The sequence below is a fragment of the Hippopotamus amphibius genome, chromosome 11 (genome assembly GCF_030028045.1).
Source record: "Hippopotamus amphibius kiboko isolate mHipAmp2 chromosome 11, mHipAmp2.hap2, whole genome shotgun sequence".
NCBI classification, from domain to species: Eukaryota; Metazoa; Chordata; class Mammalia; order Artiodactyla; family Hippopotamidae; genus Hippopotamus; species Hippopotamus amphibius.
In genome coordinates, this window is record NC_080196.1 from 20,359,244 (window position 1) to 20,382,980 (window position 23,737).

The 23,737-nt window shown below is 41.2% G+C and overlaps 1 protein-coding gene, 8 non-coding genes and 1 pseudogene across 9 annotated transcripts; 2 read left to right on the forward strand and 8 right to left on the reverse strand.

Annotated features, from left to right (window-relative positions):
- Nucleotides 1–1,323: 1,323 nt before the first annotated feature.
- LOC130831744 (histone H4) lies at nucleotides 1,324–1,750 on the reverse strand. Its single transcript, XM_057700099.1, has one exon. It carries the CDS (start codon nucleotides 1,734–1,736, stop codon nucleotides 1,425–1,427), a length of 312 nt encoding a protein of 103 aa, XP_057556082.1. The 5' UTR covers nucleotides 1,737–1,750; the 3' UTR covers nucleotides 1,324–1,424.
- Nucleotides 1,751–2,630: 880 nt separating this feature from the next.
- TRNAM-CAU (transfer RNA methionine (anticodon CAU)) lies at nucleotides 2,631–2,702 on the forward strand. Its single transcript has one exon. It is a non-coding gene; the product is annotated as a tRNA-Met (tRNA).
- A 2,770-nt stretch (nucleotides 2,703–5,472) lies between these two features.
- TRNAR-UCG (transfer RNA arginine (anticodon UCG)) lies at nucleotides 5,473–5,545 on the forward strand. Its single transcript has one exon. It is a non-coding gene; the product is annotated as a tRNA-Arg (tRNA).
- A 2,825-nt stretch (nucleotides 5,546–8,370) lies between these two features.
- TRNAS-GCU (transfer RNA serine (anticodon GCU)) lies at nucleotides 8,371–8,452 on the reverse strand. The gene has a single exon. It is a non-coding gene; the product is annotated as a tRNA-Ser (tRNA).
- A 2,724-nt stretch (nucleotides 8,453–11,176) lies between these two features.
- Nucleotides 11,177–11,248, reverse strand: TRNAQ-UUG (transfer RNA glutamine (anticodon UUG)). The gene has a single exon. It is a non-coding gene; the product is annotated as a tRNA-Gln (tRNA).
- A 499-nt stretch (nucleotides 11,249–11,747) lies between these two features.
- TRNAQ-UUG (transfer RNA glutamine (anticodon UUG)) lies at nucleotides 11,748–11,819 on the reverse strand. Its single transcript has one exon. It is a non-coding gene; the product is annotated as a tRNA-Gln (tRNA).
- Nucleotides 11,820–12,879: 1,060 nt separating this feature from the next.
- On the reverse strand, nucleotides 12,880–12,961 carry TRNAS-UGA (transfer RNA serine (anticodon UGA)). The gene has a single exon. It is a non-coding gene; the product is annotated as a tRNA-Ser (tRNA).
- Nucleotides 12,962–13,905: 944 nt separating this feature from the next.
- On the reverse strand, nucleotides 13,906–13,976 carry TRNAG-GCC (transfer RNA glycine (anticodon GCC)). The gene has a single exon. It is a non-coding gene; the product is annotated as a tRNA-Gly (tRNA).
- A 4,878-nt stretch (nucleotides 13,977–18,854) lies between these two features.
- On the reverse strand, nucleotides 18,855–21,800 carry LOC130830814 (histone PARylation factor 1-like; annotated as a pseudogene).
- Nucleotides 21,801–22,145: 345 nt separating this feature from the next.
- TRNAW-CCA (transfer RNA tryptophan (anticodon CCA)) lies at nucleotides 22,146–22,217 on the reverse strand. Its single transcript has one exon. It is a non-coding gene; the product is annotated as a tRNA-Trp (tRNA).
- Between the last annotated feature and the right edge of the window lie 1,520 nt (nucleotides 22,218–23,737).

Sequence of the window (23,737 nt, forward strand, 5' to 3'; positions counted from 1 at the left end):
CATCCTTTTCATATTTAAGCACCAGAGCCCATATCTTTAAAATAGATGAGATTCCAAATGACTCCATTGATTTCCGGCTCTCAAAGTATCAAATTACGTGCAGGCCACAAAGAGGAAAAACCTGATTTTACAAAGAAACTAATCACCCTTAGCCAGTAATTGATCTATCATCTCGAATCTGGATGACCCTGACATCAAGTGCCCCTGATGTAAGATAGTATTTACATACAATCATCTATAACTGTTCCATGACAAGAAAATTAACGTGATTTCAGGCACGTCTACGGAAAATCACTTGTGGGGCTTTCAGGGTAGAGAAGTCAAGGAAAATAACCCCATCAGGAAACAAGCCAAACCAGGACATTCTATCGGCCAGGTCTACAGAAAATCACTATCAAAAAACTAAATGAGATCAAGAAGGAGAGAAGTTGTAGATTAAGAGACCTGAGACAGAAAAGACATGACTGGATCCTCCTTTGAGCCAGATCTCGAAGACATCTGGGGCATAGCAGAGATTTGTTACTGTGAACTCGGTATTAGATACTAGGGAATCTGGTTTCAGTTTGGAAGCAATTATATGGGAGCTTTAAAAAAAGCAATTGTGCATACGTAATAATTGGAGGTAAAAAATACTGATGCCTGTATACTTTTTTTAAAATCATGTCTACTTAACTGTTAAACTTAGATAAAATTTATGTTGTTCGTTAAGTAACATACTTCATACAGGCTTTTTAAATTTTTCTTCACAGGAAGTCAGAATATAGTGTTCTCTATCGCTAACAATACGTGCTAGCTCTTCCCGCGTGTGCGTTGTACGTTTCCCCCAAAGCAAGGCTTTTTAGTCAGTAGAGCCAAGCCCAGGAGCGGCCCCCACCGCCCCGCGCCCCCGCAGCGGCCGGCCGGCCCCATACCTGAATTCGCCTTTGTGTCCGGGGCCAGCTTCCCGCCGCGGGCACGGCTTTCTTTGTTCCTCGCCCTCGCCGCCATCTTGAGCACGGACCACAGGCGGGGAAGGGAACCTCTCTCATGCCTACATCGCGGGCGGCCTAAGTCTACTTCTCTCTAGTACTGAAGCACTGTGCGTGCACAAATACAAACTCACAACACAATAGACCTGAAGTGGCATTTTCGTGCGGTAGACAGTGGTATGCGAGTTCGCTCACCGCCCCCACGAAACGTTAAAACGCCCGCTTATACGCAAAACTGCACTGCTACTAGAAACATACGTAGCATAGGCAAATTCTGCCTTTCTAAAACATAACCTGAAAGTTGATAAGTTACAGCTTTTAATCAAAACTGACCAACTAAAACATACAAGCCTCAAGACGAGCATCACAATAGTGCTAGCTCTTTCACCGAAATATGTGGGCGGCCCTGAAAAGGGCCTTTGGTGGAAAAAAGTTAAATAGCTGAAAGTGAACGACTTAACCGCCGAAACCGTAGAGGGTGCGTCCCTGGCGTTTGAGCGCGTAGACCACGTCCATTGCTGTCACGGTCTTGCGCTTGGCGTGCTCGGTGTAGGTGACCGCGTCCCGAATCACGTTCTCCAGGAACACTTTCAGCACCCCGCGAGTCTCCTCGTAGATGAGGCCGGAGATGCGCTTGACACCCCCACGCCGGGCCAGACGCCGAATGGCGGGCTTGGTAATACCCTGGATATTATCGCGCAGAACCTTACGATGACGCTTGGCGCCCCCTTTTCCCAATCCCTTTCCGCCTTTGCCTCGACCAGACATGACTGCGCTGTTTTGGTAACTTTCACAACAGCAGCAAAAACTCGCAGGCAATTCCCTTATATGAGCGGATTTCGGACCGAACTGAAGACTGAAAGCGCGCTCGCGGATATTTGCCTTTAGCCTGCCGGCCCCTCCCCGCGTGGCCCAGTTCTGGATGACGTCATGACGACTAAGTCGCCGCAGCCGAGTGTGCACTCTGTGAAGGTCCTCCGTCCCTAAGCGAGAATTTTCGGACCTGTTTTACAGCTACGTTAGACTAAAGAAGTTAACATTTTTTACTAATTATCTTTTGCTGCTTGGGATGCTTTGGGACGGTTGTACAGGAGCCTTGGCTCACACGATCGGAACTGCTGCAGCCTTCGTTGGAATGCGGAGCCTCACTTTGCCCCCAAGTTTACCACGCTTCCGGCGTTACCGCTTCCTACAACAAAATTCCTTCAAACCGAAGCACCGCACCGGAGGAGTTTAAAAACTGCAAGACTTCACCCTCTCCATCACGAAGCCAAGGGAAATCTGACCAAAAGGATTTTCCTCCCAAAGGCGAATACATTGTTGGTTAGTGATTATTTGGTAGAATTCCCGCCCGCCGCGCAGACGCTCGTGTTCCTTTTCCGACTTGTTTTCGTTTCATTCCCTGTTTATTAAAACCTGTAATTCTCATTTCATTATCTAACCACCCCTCACCTCTGCGCCCAGTAACTTAACTCTGTGTTAATGTTTACTTTTCTACTCCTCGTTGTCTTCTCTGATTCTGGTAGCGACATTATTCCAGAGACTTGGCAAGTTGAATCCAAAGAATTAAAATAAATAGGCCTCTTACAGTCTTCTGGTTTAGAGGCGAAGTCGCCTCCATGTAGAGTTAAGAGTATTATTGGTAAGAGGTTTACACGGGGTAGCAGAGTGGCGCAGCGGAAGCGTGCTGGGCCCATAACCCAGAGGTCGATGGATCGAAACCATCCTCTGCTATCGGTATTTTTTTTTTTCACTTAAAATTTTGTAGCTTTGCTTCACAATAAGGAAAGAAAATAAAGTCCCTCCCCCCATTTTTATTTTAAATTGTGGAGCTAAAATGATTCCCTGAAAATAAACGTGAGACCGTTTACGTGATTTCTTCCTGTTGCCAAACTAACCGTGCTGCTGTTGCCACCAGTTATCAAAACAGTTCTCGTTGCCCTGTGAAGCTGCGAAAATGCTGAATGGGGCAGGGCTGGAAGACAAGATTTGAGTTATATTTCCTTCTATAACATAATTCGGAAAGCACTACTTTTAGGTAATTGTAGCCATGTGGTTAAAGTGATAGACTAGAAATCTACTGGGCCATCCCGGTGCAGATTCTTTGCAAGTACTGGATTTTTAATCTTTGGGACTGAGTGCAGAGTGTGGGTGGCCATAATTGTACTCTGACCTGAAAAAACCACTTCGGCGGCTACTGGTCAATGTGTCTCTACCCTCTACCTTCCAGTCTCTAACAGAACTATTCTCTGCTCATTTTTTAAGTATATGTGTGGACTGTTTTAAATTTTTCTCTCACTCAGAATGGATTTCTATTCAGATATTTATGTTACATACTGTGCTAAGAAAAGGCATTAAGTAGCCTAAAGTGTAGACATACTTTTAAACAAATAAATATTTAAGTATGTATAGGACAAGTATGTATAGTAAAGATATTTCTTTAAAAGGATTGTACATTAAGTCAATTTGAAATTTGCAATGGGAACAAGGGAAAAGGATGGTTGTTTCTTGGTAGCCCAATGACCACCCAGTAGTTGGTGATTCGCTGGAAGGATTCACGTGAATCAATATATACCCAAGATTAAGATTTATTACAGCAAAGGAAAAAGTGGAGTCACAAAAGGAGAAAGATATACAAAAGCAAATACTAGAGAAGGCTTTCTTGTCCTCCATCTTCAGGGATGACACTGACACTCTTTCTTGCTAGAGGGGAAAAGTCATGGAAAGCATGACACCTGTCATGCTCAAAAATTATTTTGGCTGGATTTCCTTGCCTGTAATCTTCTCAAAGATGAAGTCTCCAATAGGCTGGAGATTTTATATATATATATACATACACACGCACACACACACACACACGTGTATATATATCCACTTCAATATATATAGTCACAATTTTGTGTATGCATACATATAAAATCTTAATTTGACCACTCCAAACTTGGGTGTTCAGTGCACAACTTAAATTTAACATGTCCAAACAACTTATCCCAACCCCCCCCACACACACACCACCCCCAAAATGCTCCTTCCTCTCCTCCTGTGGTGGTCCTCATCTCAGTAAATGGAAACTTTGTTGTTAAAGCAAAAAAATCATGAAGATATATATGACTTCTCTATTTCTCTCACACCCTCAATCCTATCAGCAAATCCTTTAAAACAAATCCAGAATTCAACCACTTCTTACCACTTCCACCAACACTACCTATGATGGTTTAGCCACCATCCTCCTGCTTCCAGGAAGAGAGAAGAAAACAAGTCCATTTTCAAATATTTGCTGGATAGAAGGATCTTTTTGTTTAATAATCTAATAATTGCAAAATTCAAAAACATGTATATGAGAAATTAAGCACACTTTTATTGAGCTCCTACTATTTGCCAGATGTTATTCTGTGGAAAGGGAAGAAAGACTATGTGAAAGGGCCCATTTCTGTACTCCAGAAGCTGCTAATTTACCAGTCAAGGAAAGCCAAGACCGATTACAAATAAGCCAAGAAGGCCAATGCTCCCCAGGGTCTGGAATTTAAGAAAATTAAGGAAATGCCTAACGTGTAGACTGTTGACATTATCTTCAAACGAGGTGCATGAAGTCACAGAGATGTACTGGCAAGCTTAAAAGAGGCCATCCAAAATATAACCTAAAATCTATATCACATTATTGGGCCAAGCCCTCTACTGAACGTTATAAATTCTATAAATATTTTAACCATTGAATGCTTTTATTGTAACACGTTTTTGTATTGATTCACCTATTAAATGTAAAAATTGTCAAAATTTTTGTAATTCTACTGTAGTGCTTATTAATATATAGAAGGCTCAAATAATGGTAATGGCACCAGACCTCCCTAAACCCTGATAAACGCCCCCCCCCAAAAAAAAGTCATCCTCTTCTTCAAATACATAAAAATATACTGTGAAAGGTGCTTTGATGTCACATTATAACAATCAGGGAAAATTCCAGAAGTGCATGGGAGAGGGGAAGTTGTCGTGCCTGGGTGCCTGCAGTTATCCTTGCGGGCTGAGAAGAAAGACAATCCTGCAGATGCTGCCTTATATAGTAAGACTGCCTTCTTACACTGACAACTGTCCAGGGAGACATCCCAAATAACTAGAGTGTGAAAATGGCGAGTGTGACTGAGTACTCACAGGGAAGAAACTCTGAGTTTTCGTATTTAAAAATATCCCTCGATGCAGGCAATATGCAATATTTTGGCATCGTTTGGGTGCCATAAACTCCAGTTTTTCTGCTCGGGAGTCTTACGGTAAATGACTTTTCACTCCGTGGAGTAACCAAGACCGAAATAATTGTCAGTTCTTACGCTTCACAAGGCCCTACTCCTTGGCCCCAGATAACCCCCATAATCTCGAATTTCCATTTTTCCAATGACAAAGGGCGCGAGCGGCGCGGGGGCCATTGCCTTTTTGTCATTATGTAAATTTCATGACGCAGAACAGGGGCAGAAAACTTACTTCCTAAGTGTCTCAGCAAGGTAATGTTTCCAGGGACCACGTGGCCTAACGGATAAGGCGTCTGACTTCGGATCAGAAGATTGAGGGTTCGAATCCCTTCGTGGTTAGTCTTTCGTTTTCTGCCCTCCTGTAATAATTGATAACTTTATCTCATGGGTAGGCGGTTGGAGGTCATGTGCTAAATGTGTTTTTCGAATCTTTTTCTTCCTGCCCTATTTTGAAGGTGTTATTCTTAAAAGCCTTGGGAGAACCAATGTGGAGAGTGGCTGGAAGTCAAAACTGAAATAAGGCCTTCCCATACTCTGGGGCTCTCAAGATCTCCCCAGATTTGGATTTGAGCTCCTGAGTTTCATTTTCACAGGCTCGGCTTGTCCTTGAAAGGGGAATTCCGATCTGTAAACGGCTCTCTCGAACTGAGCCCCTGGTGGGTAGCACAAGGGGAGACCTGCCGCTTCTCCTTCGCCATGGCTTTGCCCAAGGCCCACAATCTCTTCACATTTCTCTTCTAGTCTGAGTTCCTGCTGCTGGAATCTGCCAGTGGTTTCCATTCTTCCCCTATCTTTTCCATCTTAACTTCCTTTTTTTCCCTTTGGTTTTGTTGCCGTCAAAAGGATGAGAACAGCTTCTATTCAACCCTAAATTACAGAACAGAATGTTAAGGTCATTAAAAGAGCCGCAGTGTTTGCAGAATGTGTGTGCGAACAGGAAGGTAGAGAAGATAGCTGCGAAAAATATACAAAAACAATTTTTTGTGCCTAAATAACTGAATTTCATAGTAACTTAGGATGAAGAAAACTTAATTCCCAATTGTTGACTTCCTGGTGAGACATGGTGTTTTCAGATTCAAACGTTGGTTCAAATCACATGGAGGCTTAATTACTTAATATGTTCCTTTTTCCTTCTCTCTTTAGTAGTGAAGGAAAAAACAGAGCCTTTGAGTTTAAAAGAGCTGAGGGGCAGAGGCAAAATTGCTCCAGATCTACCTCCCTGTTTTGGAAACAATACAAGAGATTAGCACATTTTAAATTATCCTTTAATGTGTATTAAAAGGGTGACAAATACCCTAGGTATATTCTGCCTGGACAAAGTTTCAAATCCCTGCCACGTCACCGTCACACACACACACACGATAGGCCTGTGTTTATTTTATAAATATCTGTTGAATGTTTACAGTGTGCAAAGTTAGGGAGACAAGCATATAAAAGGGTAGTATCCCTACAACCTTATTCTCAAACAAGGTAACCATGGGGATGAAGGGACAAGAGGAATAAGACTGCTCAGGCACCCAATATCTTTGATTCTTTATTGGAGAAAATTCAAAAATATAAAAAACATATTACCCAATTCTTCAAGGCTCCACTTTGGCCTCCGATCTGGATCATCATTTGCTGAGTTTTTATTTTCAAGATAAAATGGGTTAAAGTTTGTGAACCATCCTTGAACTACATATACCATATAAGCCAAATATTGTTAGCTAAGATTCAAAAACAGATTTTACTTCATAATTTATGCTTCTTAGGTCTCAATCCTCATGGGCCTTTGGAAATTTTGCTGGCCTATGACAAGTGTACTTCGGAAGAATTTTCCAGGTATCAAAAGTCACGATCCCAATCACTAGATTTGAACATGTTAGAAAGACCTTATTACCTTAACTGCTTGATCTAAAAGAACTTGGTTCCCGTGAATCTTAGTAAGGAAAGGCTGGTTATATGATTTTTTTAAACAATTGTCTGGTCTCTACCACAGTTTTCTCATCTGCAAAATGGAGACAGATGATGGAGGGGGGGATTTTCAGAGAGAGCATCTTTATGGTCCCTTCAAATTTTGTTATTCTACACCCTTCATTCAGCCCTTTGGTATAGTTTACTATAAGGTCAAAAGAGGGGACAGGTGAGATTTTATGGGATTATGTGCTGAAATTAAGATATAAGTGGCAGAAGAGGATCAAAGAAGGAAGAAACAGAGGCTGGAGCACCTGGAAAAGATCTTTGGTTACGTTCATGGAAAAGATCTTTGGTTAAGTTCATTCATATACAATACAAAGAGGAGAATGATGCTTTCACTTGAGGATTCAAGGAAAAGGTGTTTTTGATGTGGGTCTTGCAAAAGGACTTTGCCTCAAGGGAGCCAAGACTCTCCAGGCAGAAGGAATTACATGAGCAAAAGCAGAGCATGGGAACACTTTCTGCTCTGGAAGACAGGGACCAGTGGTCAGATAAAGCTAGAGTTTGAGGAAGAGGTTGGGAGGATAGGGAGTGATAAGGTGTAAAGAGAGAGCGCCTTGAACCTGGAAAGGTGCCTGGGATTTAAAAGGCGAGGAAAAAACAAACACAAAAACAACCTCAATAAAAACTGCCGAGACAGGAATCAAGGCTGGGGAGCAGGTGGGAGCAGAGAGTGAAGGGAAGCGAATGGCCAGTGGTTCTCAGCCCAAGAAATCCATCAGAATCCCGTGTGGCGCCTGCAACCACGAGGAAGACTGGACGTCACCCTCAAAGATACTGATTCAACTGCGCCGAGGCGATGGAGGAAACGTGGACATTTTGAGAAAACTCCATAGTTGCTTATACTTTGCTACCAGTGTTAGGAACGCAGGCGGGAGGGAGGCGGAGGGCTGCTTTGGGAGGGGGTTAACCAGCATGACGGAAGTCAGAGGGCCCGAAATCACGTTTTGACAACGGTGGAGAAGCCGGAGAATCGGTGCACACACCTGTGCCTGAGCGGAGGCAGCGGAGTTTGATTCTTAACTCTCCCACCAACGCGATGCGACAAAATCTTAATTCCTCTATGAAAGGGGTTAAAAAGTGTTATCGATAATGATGGTTATTTGTTACCTCAGTTCTTTTCTAAGATAAGCACCTCTAAACAAGTGCTGCCGTATTGTTCACAAAGCACTAAAACCTAACCCCCACGTTTCAGCGGGCGGACCGAACGACGAGGATGGGATTCGAACCCACGCGTGCAGAGCACAATGGATTAGCAGTCCATCGCCTTAACCACTCGGCCACCTCGTCGGACGTATCCGCCTCTTTGAATAAAATTCTATTTCTTCACTCCACGGCGTTCTACTTCCCAAATTATATTACCATTTTTTTACTGTTATTAATGAAGACAATGTCTTTTCTCCCTATAACTGGCCCTCTTCCTTTGATAATGAAAAAATAAAGAAGGGACTATGGTCCAGCCACTAAGGAAAATAGTATGAAGGATCCTCAAAAAATTAAAAATAGAACTACTGTATGATCCAGTATTCCCCATTCTAGGTATTTATCCAAAAGAAATGAAAACAGGATACCCAAAAGATATCTGCATTCCCATGTTTATTGTATCATTATTCACAATAGTCAAGATATGTAAAGAAATTGTCTGTCAACGGATGAATATATAAAGAAATAAATGATAGAGAAAATGTGGTTTGTGTGTGTGTGTGTGTGTGTGTGTGTGTGTGTGTGTGTGTGTGTGTGTAATGGAATATTATTCAGCTGTGAGAAAGAAGGAAATCCTGCCATTCACAACAACAGGGACCTTGAGGGCATTATGCTAAGAGAGAGAAGTCATAGAGAGAAAGACAAATACTGTATGATGTCACTTATATGTGGAATCTAAAAATATGTTACCTTACACGGTAAAAGCGATTTCGCAGATATGATTAAATTGAGAATTTCTTGATGGAAGATTGTCCTGGATTATCTAACTTAAATTATAGGAGCATCAGATTCATTAGCAGGAAATGTGACTGCAGAAGCAAGAGGCAATACATGAAGAGGCCACTAGAAGCTGAAAAAAAGCAAGGAAACATTCTTCCCTGAAATCTCCAGAGGGAATACAGCCTTGCTGATACCTTGATTTTAATCTTCTGAGCTCCAGAACTGTAAAAAACTTTGTGTTGTTTTAAGTCACTAAATTTGTGGTTGCTAAAGCAGCAATAGGAAACTAAGACAGAGGTTCTAAAGCACTACCATCACTGGGGCTTAATAGGTGGGAGGAAGTTTGCAGGACTTTTTCTGGAACAATTTTTAGAAGCCAAAGGCATTCGTGGGGGCTCCTATTTTGCTGTCATTGAGAGCACTGCAGAATGCATGTTCAAATTGTGGAGACAGAGAGTCAACAGAAAGAATTTAGAGTCCCACTGACATCTGGGACTGCTGTAGTCAGAGACCAGAGGGTTAACCATTACACCATGGGACCTTGATATAACAAACCTTCAAGGTTAAGACTTGTATACTAATGCATCTGGTCTGTTGATCCTTAGAATGTTTCAGAATAGATTCAACCTAAGGAATATTAAGAGAGAGCCTCCTGTAAGGAGACAGTGGAGGCTCTAAGATGGCTGTGATAACTAGGGTCTCACTCTATGGTTTGGATGTTTTCAGGTCTCTGTTCAGAGTTCTGCAGCCTACCGAGCATTTGCCTGAGCTCCAGAGGAGAAAAGAGTCACAGGCAGGGCCTCTGACATATGAACTCTTAATCACCCAAGCATGTAATTGACTTATAGGGATCTGACCGACTTCAGGCAGGCACCAGGCAAAGCAAAAAGCAGGCATCAAGAGGAGAGATTTTAGGGGGAGGTGAGGATGGTGGGGAGAGGGCAGTTTCAGTAGCCAGAGGAAAGAGCAAGGAGTTGGATGTTGATGCTCGAGAAGAAATGCAAGTGTAAGGGAGTGTCGATACGTCAGAGTGTACTCCTGGTTAGGGAAAATGTGAGGGCAAGGTCACCAAATCTGAGACAAGTCCACTGAGATTTGTAGTTCAGGTGCTAACCCTTACCTCATGAGGCCATTGAAGTTAGGTCTCTCCTGAAAGGCTGAGGTGTATTCCTAACAGGTCACGCTACCTTCCAAATAATGGAGGCGACACATAAGCTTGTGGAGTTTGAACAGAGCCTCTCATGGATGCAGCTCTAAGTTGTACTCAACAAGGGATCTGCTGTGTAGTAGGAACTTTCTCAAGACAGTGTTGTTGTTTAGAAGCCGACGGAACACTTTAAGTAGGCTCCAGGAAATGAAGGACTTGAGTTGTGGGGACTGTAAAACATAAACTCTTAAATCATTGGAGCCAGGATTCTTATTTAGCAGAACCTGAGGAACTCTGGGCACAAAGGCCAAAAGGGCCATCAGGTGTCGGGGGAAGTAGGGCCAGAATTATGGCGGTGGGTGATCAGAGACAATCTTGTCAGGGCCAGTGGCTCTATGTTGGTTTGCTTGTTGACTTGGAAGTAACTAGCAGCTCCTGCAGCCAGGTATGTACATCTGGCTAATGATAGGAGAAACACAGGGGGGAAATTACTAAGATGTTGCTGAGGTCCCAAAGAGATTTGGACTCAAATTGCTGGATTCAGAGTCCAGAGTACAAACCACGGGGTTCTTACATGAAGAACTGTCTACTTTATACTGCAATTCTTATATATATACTTGCATCAAGCCGATATGTTTTGAGGAGGCTTCAAAGAAGAAAAGATTTGCGAGAGGGACCTCTGAGACATGAACTTTAAGTCCCTGAGCACGCAAATAATTTAGGATCTGACTGTCTTCGGGAACCCAGGCAGGAGTAGTTGTCAAGAGTGAATAGTGTTCCACAGGGACGCTTAAAGAGTGCTTTACAGGAGTCCGAGAAGAGAGTAAGGAGAGATGCTACTCTGGAGGAGGAAGCCCGCGTGGGAAGGTTATGCCCAGAAACCCGTATACATTATCAATTTGAGGGAAACACGGAGGTAACAGGCTGGCCACCAAAACTAAACGAGGTCCCACCGACATTTGAACTCGGATCGCTGGATTCAAAGTCCAGAGTGCTAACCATTACACCATGGGGCCGGCACAACTCATCTCTTGGTGGAAGATTTATGAATATTCATTGAAGAGCCTATTCTATGCAGCATTTTGTGGACCATAGTTTTCATTTAAATCATATTCATAGAAACTCTGTTGTATCCTAATCAGCAGAGGTTCCAAGTGAAATTCGATGACCAGGGCTCACAGGCACTACGAACTTCTCTGGACCCAGTTCATGTTAGAAACTGATGGAACTCGAACCCAGAACTGAGGTCAACGGTGAAAAACGCGAATAGGCACCGAGGCAGTAATCTAAACTACCAGGATCTGAGGGGACTCTGTGGCCCAGAGAAGGGGGAAGAGCAGGAGAGGACAGATGCGGAATCCCAGAGGAAAGGGTAGAGAAAGCTGTTCTGCAGGACAGTGTCTCCTTGCAGGCGGGGATGGGGTATCTTGCCACACAAGTTCTTAGATGACTCTAGCCTCCTCGAGGTACCACGGTGATTTAAGAGACGAGGACGGGAGATTCTAAAAGACAAGCAGGTCCCACCGAGATTTGAACTCGGATCGCTGGATTCAAAGTCCAGAGTGCTAACCATTACACCATGGGGCCACCACACTGATTTCCCCGCAGGCTTCTAGGAACGTGTCTGCAGTGTGTCGTATGCGCTTCATTAGAATCTTCTGTCTTAGATGAACGAAGGCTTGACATTCAGTGCTCCGCAATGCAAAAAAACCTAACAGAGCTCACTTTCCTTGCAATTTTTCTCAGGGTCCCTGGAGGGTTAGAGTACCGGCGCTCCTTGCGAAATCAAAACTATGCACTTACTGAATTTCTAACCTGGGCCACGAACGTTTGTCCACGTATGGTGTCAATACTTAAAAATCCTTTAGGACGTGTGAATACAGAAAACGAAAGAAGAAGAAAAAAAAGGTCAAGGTAAGATGGAAAATTACTGATAATTTCGCGATTAAGAGAAAACTTTTTCCTTTTTGAGTATTTTTATATCCTTCTTTTTGCTTATCCGCATTTCCTAATGGATCTATTGCAAGATGAAGTTTTTTTATATTTACTCTTATTTATATTGTGTATACTATATGTCTATGTGTTTTAGCGAGCAAAACAGTTTTTGTTTTTGTTTTTGTTTTAAATAAAATTAAGCCAAAATCTGAAAGCTGTTTTGAAAATTCTTTAACTGGTACTTCCTCCTCACAATCTGGCCTCCTAAGTGGAACGATGAGAGGGCTCCAGAAGGAGGAAACATTGGAATTTTCTGTTTGAGGTATTGATTCCAAAACATCAAAATACCAGTAGAATGAGTGATGCACTGGACATACCCAAATTTTTGGAAGAACATCAAAAATGAGGCAGGCGAGGTTCGAAAGTCAGACCTGAACTGAATTTCAGCTAGGGAGAGAGCGATTCAAAATGAATTAATACCTGAGCATTTTTTTTTCCGCATATTTATAATGGTCTCAGCAATCCTTAGCATTTACCAAAGTAATTTTCAAAGATTTTCTCTACATACACTTACACTAAAGGACTAGAACTACCTGTTTCCAATTTTATGGAGAAAGATAATAATAATCAGGAAAACAGTATATTTCGTGTTGTTTTATAGTTTCCGCAGTTGCTACAGCTGGTATTTGTACCTGGAAAGAAAATTAAGCTTCGTAGCCGGCAGGATTCGAACCTGCGCGGGGAGACCCCAATGGATTTCAAGTCCATCGCCTTAACCACTCGGCCACGACTACACAACTGCTTAGGTTGTCTAGATATATTCCCATGAGGAATAATATCTTCCCTCTTACAAATGTCCTTTAATTTCGACAACTGTTCTGGGATGCCTCTCATTATGGCAAAAAGATCAACAATTTGAAGATTTAGATGTTGCTTACAAACATTATAACAAATTGTAACACTTGTCTGACGTACAAGATACCAAAGACCTTACGAAGGTCACATTGCAATCCCTAAGAGATGTAGTGGTCCCCAAATTTGAGAGATCAAATTATAACAGATTTACCAGACATAATGAATAAGATTTACCTCTGTTAAAACAAAATAGAAATTTCTAACAAACCACTTTCGGGATTCTTACACATCCAGAACTGGCCCACAAACTCGGATGTGATGGTCTGTTGTAAACTTTTTTTAATCCTTTTCTCATTAAATGGAGGTTTGAAAGAAAAACGGCTAGCAGAGGGTGGTTTCGATCCATCGACCTCTGGGTTATGGGCCCAGCACGCTTCCGCTGCGCCACTCTGCTAACACGTGAGCAAGTGCTTTTCAATTCGCAGTTCAAGTGGATAAATTTAGACATTTTCTTACCTGTAAGAGGTTAAAAATATCTTTCTACAGCTGCTGATGAGTAGGAATACTACATTTATGTCCGTACGTGACTACAATCCACCTGCAAATACTACCGACTTAGAATTCATCTCCGAAAGGCTTCTATCAATTGAGGTCGGAGTTTCCTTGAGCTCGGACAGGATGACGTTCCAGGGTATTGGAAAACCAAATGCACACCATCTCGTAAAATTTATAAAGGTGAAATTATAAAAGGAGGATTAACTTTGGCTTCTCTCAGGCATACCCCGGATACCAGAAGCGTAATTACCTTAAAATGTTTTCTGTTTGTGTTTTTTCAGGGAAAATATTTTACCCCGCAACAGGCAAAAGAAAGAAAAAGCACGTGTGCATTGGCCGGGAATCGAACCCGGGCCTCCCGCGTGGCAGGCGAGAATTCTACCACTGAACCACCAATGCTCCACATGCTAAACAGCCTTCATTTGTCTTCATATAATTAATATTATATCATCCCCAACTCCTTAGTAACACTAAGATGCATGTTTTATCCCTAGGATTTTCTTAAATCCAATTAAATAAAAAACTATATCTAAATATCCTGGGAAAACCTGTGAACTAAAAGGAAGCTGAAACTTCTGATATGTGACTCTTGGAGCCTTTTGAAAATGAAAAACACCTGTAAATACCCAACATATAAAAACGTCTTTCTCAAGCAGAAAGAGAAATTAAGGAAAGTCTCCCATTTACCATTGCAACAAAAAGAATGAAATACCTAGGAATAAACCTGCCTAAGGAGGCAAAAGACCTGTATGCAGAAAACTATAAAACACTGATAAAAGAAATCAAAGACAATACAAACAGATGGAGGGACACACCATGTTCTTGGATTGGAAGAATCAATATTGTGAAAATGACTATACTACCCAAAGCAATTTACAAATTCAACGCAATCCCTATCAAATTACCAATAGCATTTTTCACAGAACTAGAACAAGAAATCTTACGATTTGTATGGAAAAGCAAAAGACCCCGAATACCCAAAGCGATCTTGAGAAGGAAAGACGGAGCTGGAGGAATCAGGCTCCCTGACTTCAAAATATACTACAGTGATCAAGACGGTATGGTACTGGCACAAAAACAGAAATATAGATCAATGGAACAGAATAGAGAGCCGAGAGATAAACCCACGCACATATGGGCTCCTTATCTTTGACAAAGGAGGCAGGACTATACAATAGAGAAAAGACAGCCTCTTCAATAAGTGGTGCTGGGAAAATTGGACAGCTACATGTAAAAGAATGAAATTAGAACACTTCCTAACACCAAAGACAAAAATAAACTCAAAATGGATGAAAGACCTACATGTAAGGCCAGACACTATAAAATTCTTAGAGGAAAACATAGGCAGAACACTCTATGACATACATGAAAGCAAGATCCTTTTTGACCCACCTCCTAGAATAATGCAAATAAAATAAAAAATAAACAAATGGGACCTAACGAAACTTAAAAGCTTTTGCACAGCGAAAGAAACCATAAACAAGACCAGAAGGCAACCCTCAGAATGGGAGAAAATACTTGCCAGTGAAGCAACTGACAAAGGATTAATCTCCAAAATATACAAGCAGCTCATACAGCTTCATACCAAAAAAGCAAATAACCCAATCCACAAATGGGTGGAAGACCTAAATAGACATTTCTCCAAAGAAGATGTGCAGATGGCTAACAAACATGAAAAAATGCTCAACATCACTAATCATGAGAGAAATGCAAGTCAAAGCCACAATGAGGTATCACCTCACATCCATCAGAATGGCCATCATCAAAAAATCTAGAAACAATAAATGCTGGAGAGGGTGCGGAGAAAAGGGAACCCTCCTACACTGTTGGTGGGAATGTAAGTTGGTACAGCCACTATGGAAAACAGTTTGGAGGTTCCTTAAAAAACTAAAAATGGAACTACCATATGAGCCAGCAATCCCACTCCTGGACATATACCCAGAGAAAACTATAATCCAAAAAGAAACATGTACCATAATGTTCATTGCAGCACTATTGACAATAGCCACGACATGGAAGCAACCTAAATGCCCATCAACAGATAAATGGATAAAGAAGATGTGGCACATATATACAATGGAATATTACTCAGCCATAAAAAAGGAATGAAATTGAGTTATTTGTAGTGAGGTAGATGGACCTAGAGTCTGTCATACAGAGCAAAGCAAGTCAGAAAGAGAAAAACAAATACTGTATGCTAACTCATATGTTTGGAATCTAAAAAAAATGGTACTTATGAACCCAGTGACAGGGCAAGAATAAAGATGCAGATGTCAAGAAAGGACTTGAGGACAAGGGGGAGGGGGGCGAAGGGGAAGCTGGGATGAAGTGAGAGAGTAGCATGGACATATATACACTACCAACTGTAAAATAGATAGCTAGTGGGAACCTCCTGCACAACATAGGGAGATAAACTCAAGGATGGGTGATGACTTAGAGGGCTAGGATAGGGAGGGTGGGAGGGAGTTGCGAGAGGGAGGGGATATGGGGATATATGTATAAATACAGCTGATTCACTTTGGTGTACCTCAAAAACTGGCAAAACAGTGTAAAGCTATTATATTCCAATAAAGAGCTTTAAAAAAAAAGTCAATGGGGTTTTGAAAATCTGTCATTAAATGTGCAAAACTTCAAATAAATGAGGTAAATATCAAAAAAAAAAAAAGTCTTTCTCAATCCCTCCCTCAATTTATATCTTTAATGAAAACATTTTCTGAAAATCTCTCATTTAGGATGTAAGCCAGTTCGGTTAATTACTAGGCCAAAGTGCTCAATTCAAGTTTGAAACACCAAGTTACTTCATTTTGGAAAAAGGATCTTCTGTTGTCCTTCTGTTTATAGAGATCCAGGTTTGGCAAGAAGGGTATTGTCAATGGAAGCAGGATAATAAAGAAAATAATAAAGAAAAAAAAAGAATTTTCCCAATTCCTTCTCCTTACTTGTCCCTGGAGAGGATGACCATCAGTTGCCTAGGTCACTGTGGCACTTTGGAACCAAAAGCCAAAAGGGGCCTGGAAATAAATGAGTATCATCTCCATTTTTCAGGACTTTTCAGTTGATTTGGAGAAGAAATCAACAGAGAAACAAAAACCAACAAACACACAGAGAAAACCACTGACGAACAATGAAAATAATCTACTGAGTTTTGAGTTTAGGCTGTAGGAAAGTAATGGAATCTGATAGCCTAGATTATAAAGCATGTGAAAGCCAGGAGGTTTTTCACTCTCTTCACCTCTTCTTCAGAACAGAGAAGTTGCACTATTTATTTGGCAGCTATGATTAGGAAGCTTTGAAGGAGAAGAATGGCAGAAAGTCTTTTAGCAAATAAGGTTATTACTGTTGATCTTAAAGGATAAATTAGGGCCATAAATTAAGCTTCTCCAAATCCTACCAACAGAATAATACGTAACTGGACAGTATGAGAGATATAAATAAACTTGGTCAAGTTACCTAATTTGTTTGTTTACTCATATGTAAATGGAGCCTAGAGTAGTTGACTTACATTCCTCTAGGGACTGTAAAGGTATTATAAATTAAAATGTTGCCTATTAAAGCCTTGAAAAGTAGTATAAAACCACCAGATAAATATTAGGTACTGATTTTTTTTTATGAGTTCAGGATTATATATATTACAGTTTGCCTTGTTATAATACATTTGTGGCTTTATGATAAAAATAACTCAGGGACATACAGAATCCAAGCTAATTTGCATGACTGTCACAAGAAAAAAGCATTAAATGCATTTCTAAAGTATTTTCATTTAATTCAGAATCTCAAAACAGCATTAGACCTTGGCCTTGTTTTAAAAAAGTTTAGTTAAACACTAAGCTAGCTAAATAACCTTCTTGAAAGGTTTAAACACAATTGATACAGGAAATGCTTTCCCTCTAATCTCAATCTTACATAAATGAAAGAGGTAAGGGGGAAAAGGTAGACAATTTCTTTAGCAGCATATATGGGTAAGTCCATCAACCACCTTAAACTAGAATGTCCATTACTGACACCATTAAAAAGAACTGGGCAAATAGCAAAAGTTACCCACTTCATAAACCAAAAGACAATAATTTTAGGATTACGGTAAGTTAAATATTTTTGAAACACTTCAAAAACTTTTGGCATTAAACTAGAGGAATCATGTCTTCATTGTAAGAAAGAAAGACATAACAGAAAGTAAAAGACATTTAAACTAAACTGATTTTCAATCTTCTTTGAACAAAAGGAATTTAAAAAAATGATTGATTAGCTAAGCTTTGTGCTCTAACCAAACTAATTAATTACAGTGATGTTAAATGACAACAGCCCAGCTGACTGGGTAGCTTGACAGCTCTGAATACTTTTGCAATGAGTTTTTAAAAAGGCAAAGACACTACAATGATCCGGTCATGCAATGTTCATCTTATGCATTCTGTATCTCTTTGCCAATCTTGTAGCTAAGGATCTTGTTCCAATCAATCTTAGTGTGCATAACTGGCAACTGTCGACGTAAGGTACTGATTTTTATTTCATGGAACTTTTTAATGAACCGCTGAAAGTCAGAAGTTGCATCTACTTCTATTACAAACAGAAATCTTCAGTATAATGCATATAGTTGGTGCTTATTTAGGTGTTCTGAATTGGTCGCATAGTGTAGGCTATTCTAGAACAAATATCTAAAGTACGTTCTTTGTGTGTGATATAAAAATGTGCACTCTATATCCTCAGACTTTATATACCATTTGTCAAATGCTACCTCCTCAAAATGTCACCAAAAACCTCACTGAAAGAACAAAGCTGAGTTTATTAGACTATCTTGGGAGTCCTAATAGTGTCTCAGAGGTGAGAAAGCAAAGTTGAGCTATTTAGTGAGATTTTCAAAATCTGGATTTTTTTGGCGAGTCAAAGTAGTAAGGATTGGATAAGGATCATGATATATTTTAGGATTGGTAGACACACTTAGGAGATGATTTTGACGTAAAATGTATTTATCTATTGCTGTGTAACAGATTGCCCTAAAACTTGGTGGTTTAAAACAACAAATATTTACTATCTCATATTTTCTGTGGGTCTGGAATTCAGGAGCAGCTTACCAAGGTGGGGATCTCTTACGAGGTTGCGAACAAGATGTTGACAGAGTTGCAGACATCTGCTTACTTGGAGGCTCAAGAATTTTCTCCTTCTTCTCCCCCACCTCCTCCTCTCCCTTCTCCTCCCCCTTCTTCTTCTCCTGCTCCTTCTTCTTCTATGTGGCCATCAATTTACTCTTCTGTATTCCTTAAAAACAAAATAAAAATCACAAGTTTAATACCAATACTTTAAGTTGCCCTGTGTTACCTTTATATCTTTATTTGCCAGATGATCTTCAATAATTTCTGGAAAGCAATTCCTCTTCAACAGATTACACAGAGGAGGTAAAAGCTGGCCAGCAACTTTATGAAAATAGTGTGAACTCTAGCAAAAGAGGTCCATTCCCAACTCAAGCCCTGTGCCATAATCATATTCATTATTAGCAAAATGCACAAAAGTCACTTCCTGAATGGGAGCAAAAGCTTTTCGTCTCTCCTCATCACTTGTTGCCTCAACAGTTGTCTTGCAAATTCTCTTGAGGTTGGCATCTATTTCAGAGAGCTCTCTGTACCCAACATCATTTTTATTTACTGGAACAATCAAGCCAGCACCAGGAATGTCTTTGTCACAACTTTCATATGTCTCTGGTTCATCTTCATGGTTCTCTGTTCCAGAGAAAATCCAAGTTGTCTGGCTGCTCCTGTGAGTTTTTCATCTGTTTTTCAAGACTCTAGTTTTCTTTGTATCTGTCACTTCTTTAAGCTTTTTCATCAAAAATAATTTGACTGCAGCAAACACTTTATCTCCATTTTGAATAATTATACAATTTTTCTTCACTTCATTTGTACCCCCATATACAGGAGTTTCATTAGGAGAATGCTTGAATTATGTCACGTGGTATTGAATTTTATTATCTCCAATAAATGGTCTGGAACTCAGGAATAACATAGTATTATCTCCAGTTAAGGTTAAAAGTCAGCCTTGCTGATTCTTTTCTTCATTTTATTTTTTTTAGCAAGTACATCATAATGACCCAGTAATTGAATACAAGGCTTGTGGACAGTGAATCAGCTGGTTTTTCAAGGTCAAGTTCTTCACTGAACTTCCAGAAGTGATGATGGAAATCATGAACCAGAGAAAGCTTATAATGATTTTCTAATTCTTTTTGAAGATCACTAGAGATAATCAGCTTCATTTACTCATCTTCACACCAACTTTTTCACATTGTTGCCCCTCTCCGACCACCTGTGCTTCCTGCTGCTGCCAACCATTCTGGAGAATTCTCTTCTAAACTCAGTCACTTGGCTATTGGATGAAAACTTCAGTTTTTCACCACATGAGCCTCTCTATGAGTGTATCCTCCTGACAGGGCAGCTGACTTCCATCAGATCAAGTAACCCAAGAAAGAAACTAGAAGGACCTGCAGCCTCTTAGACCTTCGTATGACAATGCCAACTTCCACATTATTCTGTTCACTCAAAGCAAGTAACCAAGTCTGGTCCACACACAGGGAGGAACATGTCTCCATCTCTTGAAGAAGTGGACATATTTTGAAAGCAAAGTAGGGGCTGAAAGAGTACTGCATATAGTCTGGTAAATGGTCATTTGATGCCTTCTATTAAGTTGATGGATCTTTCAAGAAATTCCTGGAGTAAACAATAAAGCTCTTGGAATAAAGAAAGTTATTTGCAATTTTTATCTTTCTGGGCAAGAGTCCGCTTCTATTGAGTACTAAAACCTATGTCTTAGTAGTCAGAATTTTTTAAGGAAAGTTTGGTTTGACATTTTATGGAAATGATATGCTGGCTTCTACTCTGAAACAGATGAGAATATAACATGCCCTTACCAAATAAATATTGGAGTCAATAAATATGGTTATAATATATCAGTATGTCAGATACTTTAACTAGATGATATGCTGGGGAGGGAGGTGGAGAATAAGACCCAAAAGTTTGGCCCAAGATAAATCTCGTGAAAAGAGAAGACCATATAGAAAATCTAAAATTGGGAAATTCATGTGTGAGATAAAATAAAAATGTCATTTATTAAAATTAATCAACCTGACCTGATTACTGCCTTGTTGTGAGCACCTGTTATAAGGTTTGGACCTCAGATTTACTGTTAGTGAAGTTACCACTTAAAAGGAATTAGGCCCCAGAAACCGATTCTCACTAGTAAGACTCACAGGATCTTGACGTTACAAATCAGAATACAATTTATTAATGTGGAAGGGAGTTTATAACTTTTCAATACTGGAATACTCACAGCCACAATTCAGATCACCTTCATCCTGGTCATGAGGTTCTCTAGAGGCTGACTCAGTAATGAGAAGGCGGCCTTGTGACATACCATTGACAAGGACTCCCTCTTTGACCAAACTTTACTCAGGCTCCACTGAGCCCTCCTCTCAGCTAGGCCTTAACCTTGGCCTACTGAGTCCAGTTTTAGCAAGAATCCTGTTAAGCCAGTTGATTGAGAATCCCTCTATTCCTCTAAATACTCGAGCTCCTTTTTGTAATTTTCCATCCTCTGACCCCCCTCACCCCACCCACTTGCTATAAATCCCGAGCTGTCCTTGCTATTATTGGGAGTTGAATTCAGTTGTGTACTGAAGTCTCTTACTATCCTAGCTTGAGTAAAATCTGATCGTTTTCGGCAAGTGTCCAGTGCAATTTCTCTTTACCACTATCAGAGGAAAACAAAGTAAGGCCCTGCCCTGGGAGGCAGCAAGATGTTTTGAGGAACTGAAAGAAGACCTGTGTGACAGGGTTAATCAGCAGGGTTGATTATTCTGTTTTAAGCTGAGGAATGTCAGGATAAGATTTGCGTTTAAAAACAAGCGTAATAAGGACACGGATCTAACTGAGAAAGAGGAGGTCTGGGAAGAGGACGTTAGGAAGTTCACGTCAATACCCATGCAAGACGTACTGATGGAAGGAAGGAGGCCACTGTGGTAACAAAGAGAAGAGGATACACGGATAACATTTTAGAAGGTAAAACTGTGAACTCCCTGCTCGGACTGGGAAGCGAAGAAGAAGCGTCCAGGTTGGTTCCAGGTTCCAGGCTCAGCGGTGGAGGGGAGGACCATGAAGCTGAGACGAACGCACGAATTGCTGTAGGCAGAGAGGCACAGTCAGGAGGCAAAGAGCGCGGAGGGGGAGCCTGGGAAAACGCCAACATGTTAGGGCCTTCGTGGAGGAGGGGGTCCTCAGCAGTTAAAGATGCGGAAAGAAACGGTCATAGAAGAAAAGGAAATCAGAAGACTCTGATACCAAAAAGGAGAGTGTTAAAATTAAATCTCTCGGTGAAAGACAGCTGCCCAATAGAGGAATCGGTCCTCGTTCTAGAATTCCAACGGCAGATTAAGGGCAAAAGTGGAGTCACAAATGCATGCCACCGAAACTCTGCAGATAACCTCAGCTTGATCTTGGAAGCCTTAACCGGTCTCAAGACCGACTAAACATACCTAAGAGGAAAGTAAGCCTTGTTCTTTATTTCTCCCCCTCCCCAAAAGGTGATTAATACTGACCCCGACGTGATTTGAACACGCAACCTTCTGATCTGGAGTCAGACGCGCTACCGTTGCGCCACGAGGTCACGGGCAGAGAGGGCCTTTTCTCTAGATTAGAAATTAAATAATGCTTTCTCCTCGCCCCCAAGTTCTAAAGATTTCTTTGTTTTTTGTTTTGGTTTGGTGTGGTGTTTTTTTGGAGGGTGTTTTTTGTTTTTTTGGTAGATTTGACCATTTTTCTCGCTACTACTCATAGCTTCCCTAATGCTTGGTGGAGAAAAATAAGGGATTAACCAAATTAAATATTAATCCAAAAAGTCCAAGTGCTCCGTACAGGGAAAACTCAGTGGTTTCTCACGTTCGATCTTTGCACTTGTCGAAATTTTCCTGTTTTGGGAAAAACTGTGTACCGACTGACTTTAGATCCGCAATTAAACAAATAAGAATTGCCACGATGCACGAACTACCACTTTTCCTATAAATTCACTAGACTTCTCTTCTGAAAAATATTCCCAGTCTTGCACTGCCCTGCGGTGTCATGCCTCGCCCCCCACTCCCCGCTCACACACACGCCTCCTTCCCCAGCGCTCGCCTGGCCTCATTCTCAACCTAATGAAAAACTGCTTTATCCTCAAAAGCCTAGTGTAGATGGCATGTCTTCCCGAAACCCTCCCTTCTCAATGGGACTCCGTGGGCCTTCGAGTCTCTATAAAGTACACGCGCCATTCAGTTCACAACGACTCGAAGCAAATCGCTAATATGCACGGAATGCTTACCATTTTCTAACAGCCCTGTTCTAGTAGATATTCCTCCAGCCAGTGGTTCTTAAAAGATGCTCGCGGACCAGGAGCCCGTGCACCAGCTGGGAACTTGTTAGCAACCCAAGTCCTCGGCCACACCGCAGGCCTACAGAATCAGAGACTTTGGAGGCGGACCCCAGCAGTCTGTGTTTTAACAAGTCCTCCCTGATTGTGCTGCAGGGGAAAGTTTGAGAATCACTGCCCCAGCCTAGCCACCCGATACTTTGCTCACTCGGAAAAAAAAGAAAAGAATAATGAAAAAAAGAAAAAGAAAAATTAACTTCCAGTTTTCTCCAGGATGGTGGAAGGGCAATGTGGTATTAGTTTACTGCCATAGCAAATACCACACATAGGGTGGCTTAAGCAATGCATTAATTCTCTCACAGCTCTGGAGGCTTGAAGTCCGAGAACAACCCTGCCAACAGGTTTGTTGATGGCTGTTTTCTCCTTGTGTCTTCACGTGGTCTTTCCTCTGTGTGTCTGCGTCCAGATCTTTTTTTTTTTTAATAAGGACACCAGTCATTGGATCAGGGCCCACCCTATGACCTCATTTTACTTTAATTACCTTTTTTTATTATTATTATTATTATTTTTTAATTACCTTTTTAAAAAGCCCTGTCTCCAAACAAAACCACATTCTGAGGTACTGGGTGTTAGAACTTCGACATGGGGCGGGGGGGCGGGGGGGGGGCACGAGGACACATTTCAGCTCCTAACAGGCAGTTCCCGGATGAAGCTACTGCTGACAATTCCTGAGCCTGGCACATGGGCGTGAGGCCAGAGGTTCTGTGGTGTCAATCTGATCG

Excerpts from the sequence above, each read along its gene's own strand:
- LOC130831744 (XM_057700099.1), bottom strand. The coding sequence starts at position 1,736 with ATGTCTGGTCGAGGCAAAGGCGGAAAGGGATTGGGAAAAGGGGGCGCC.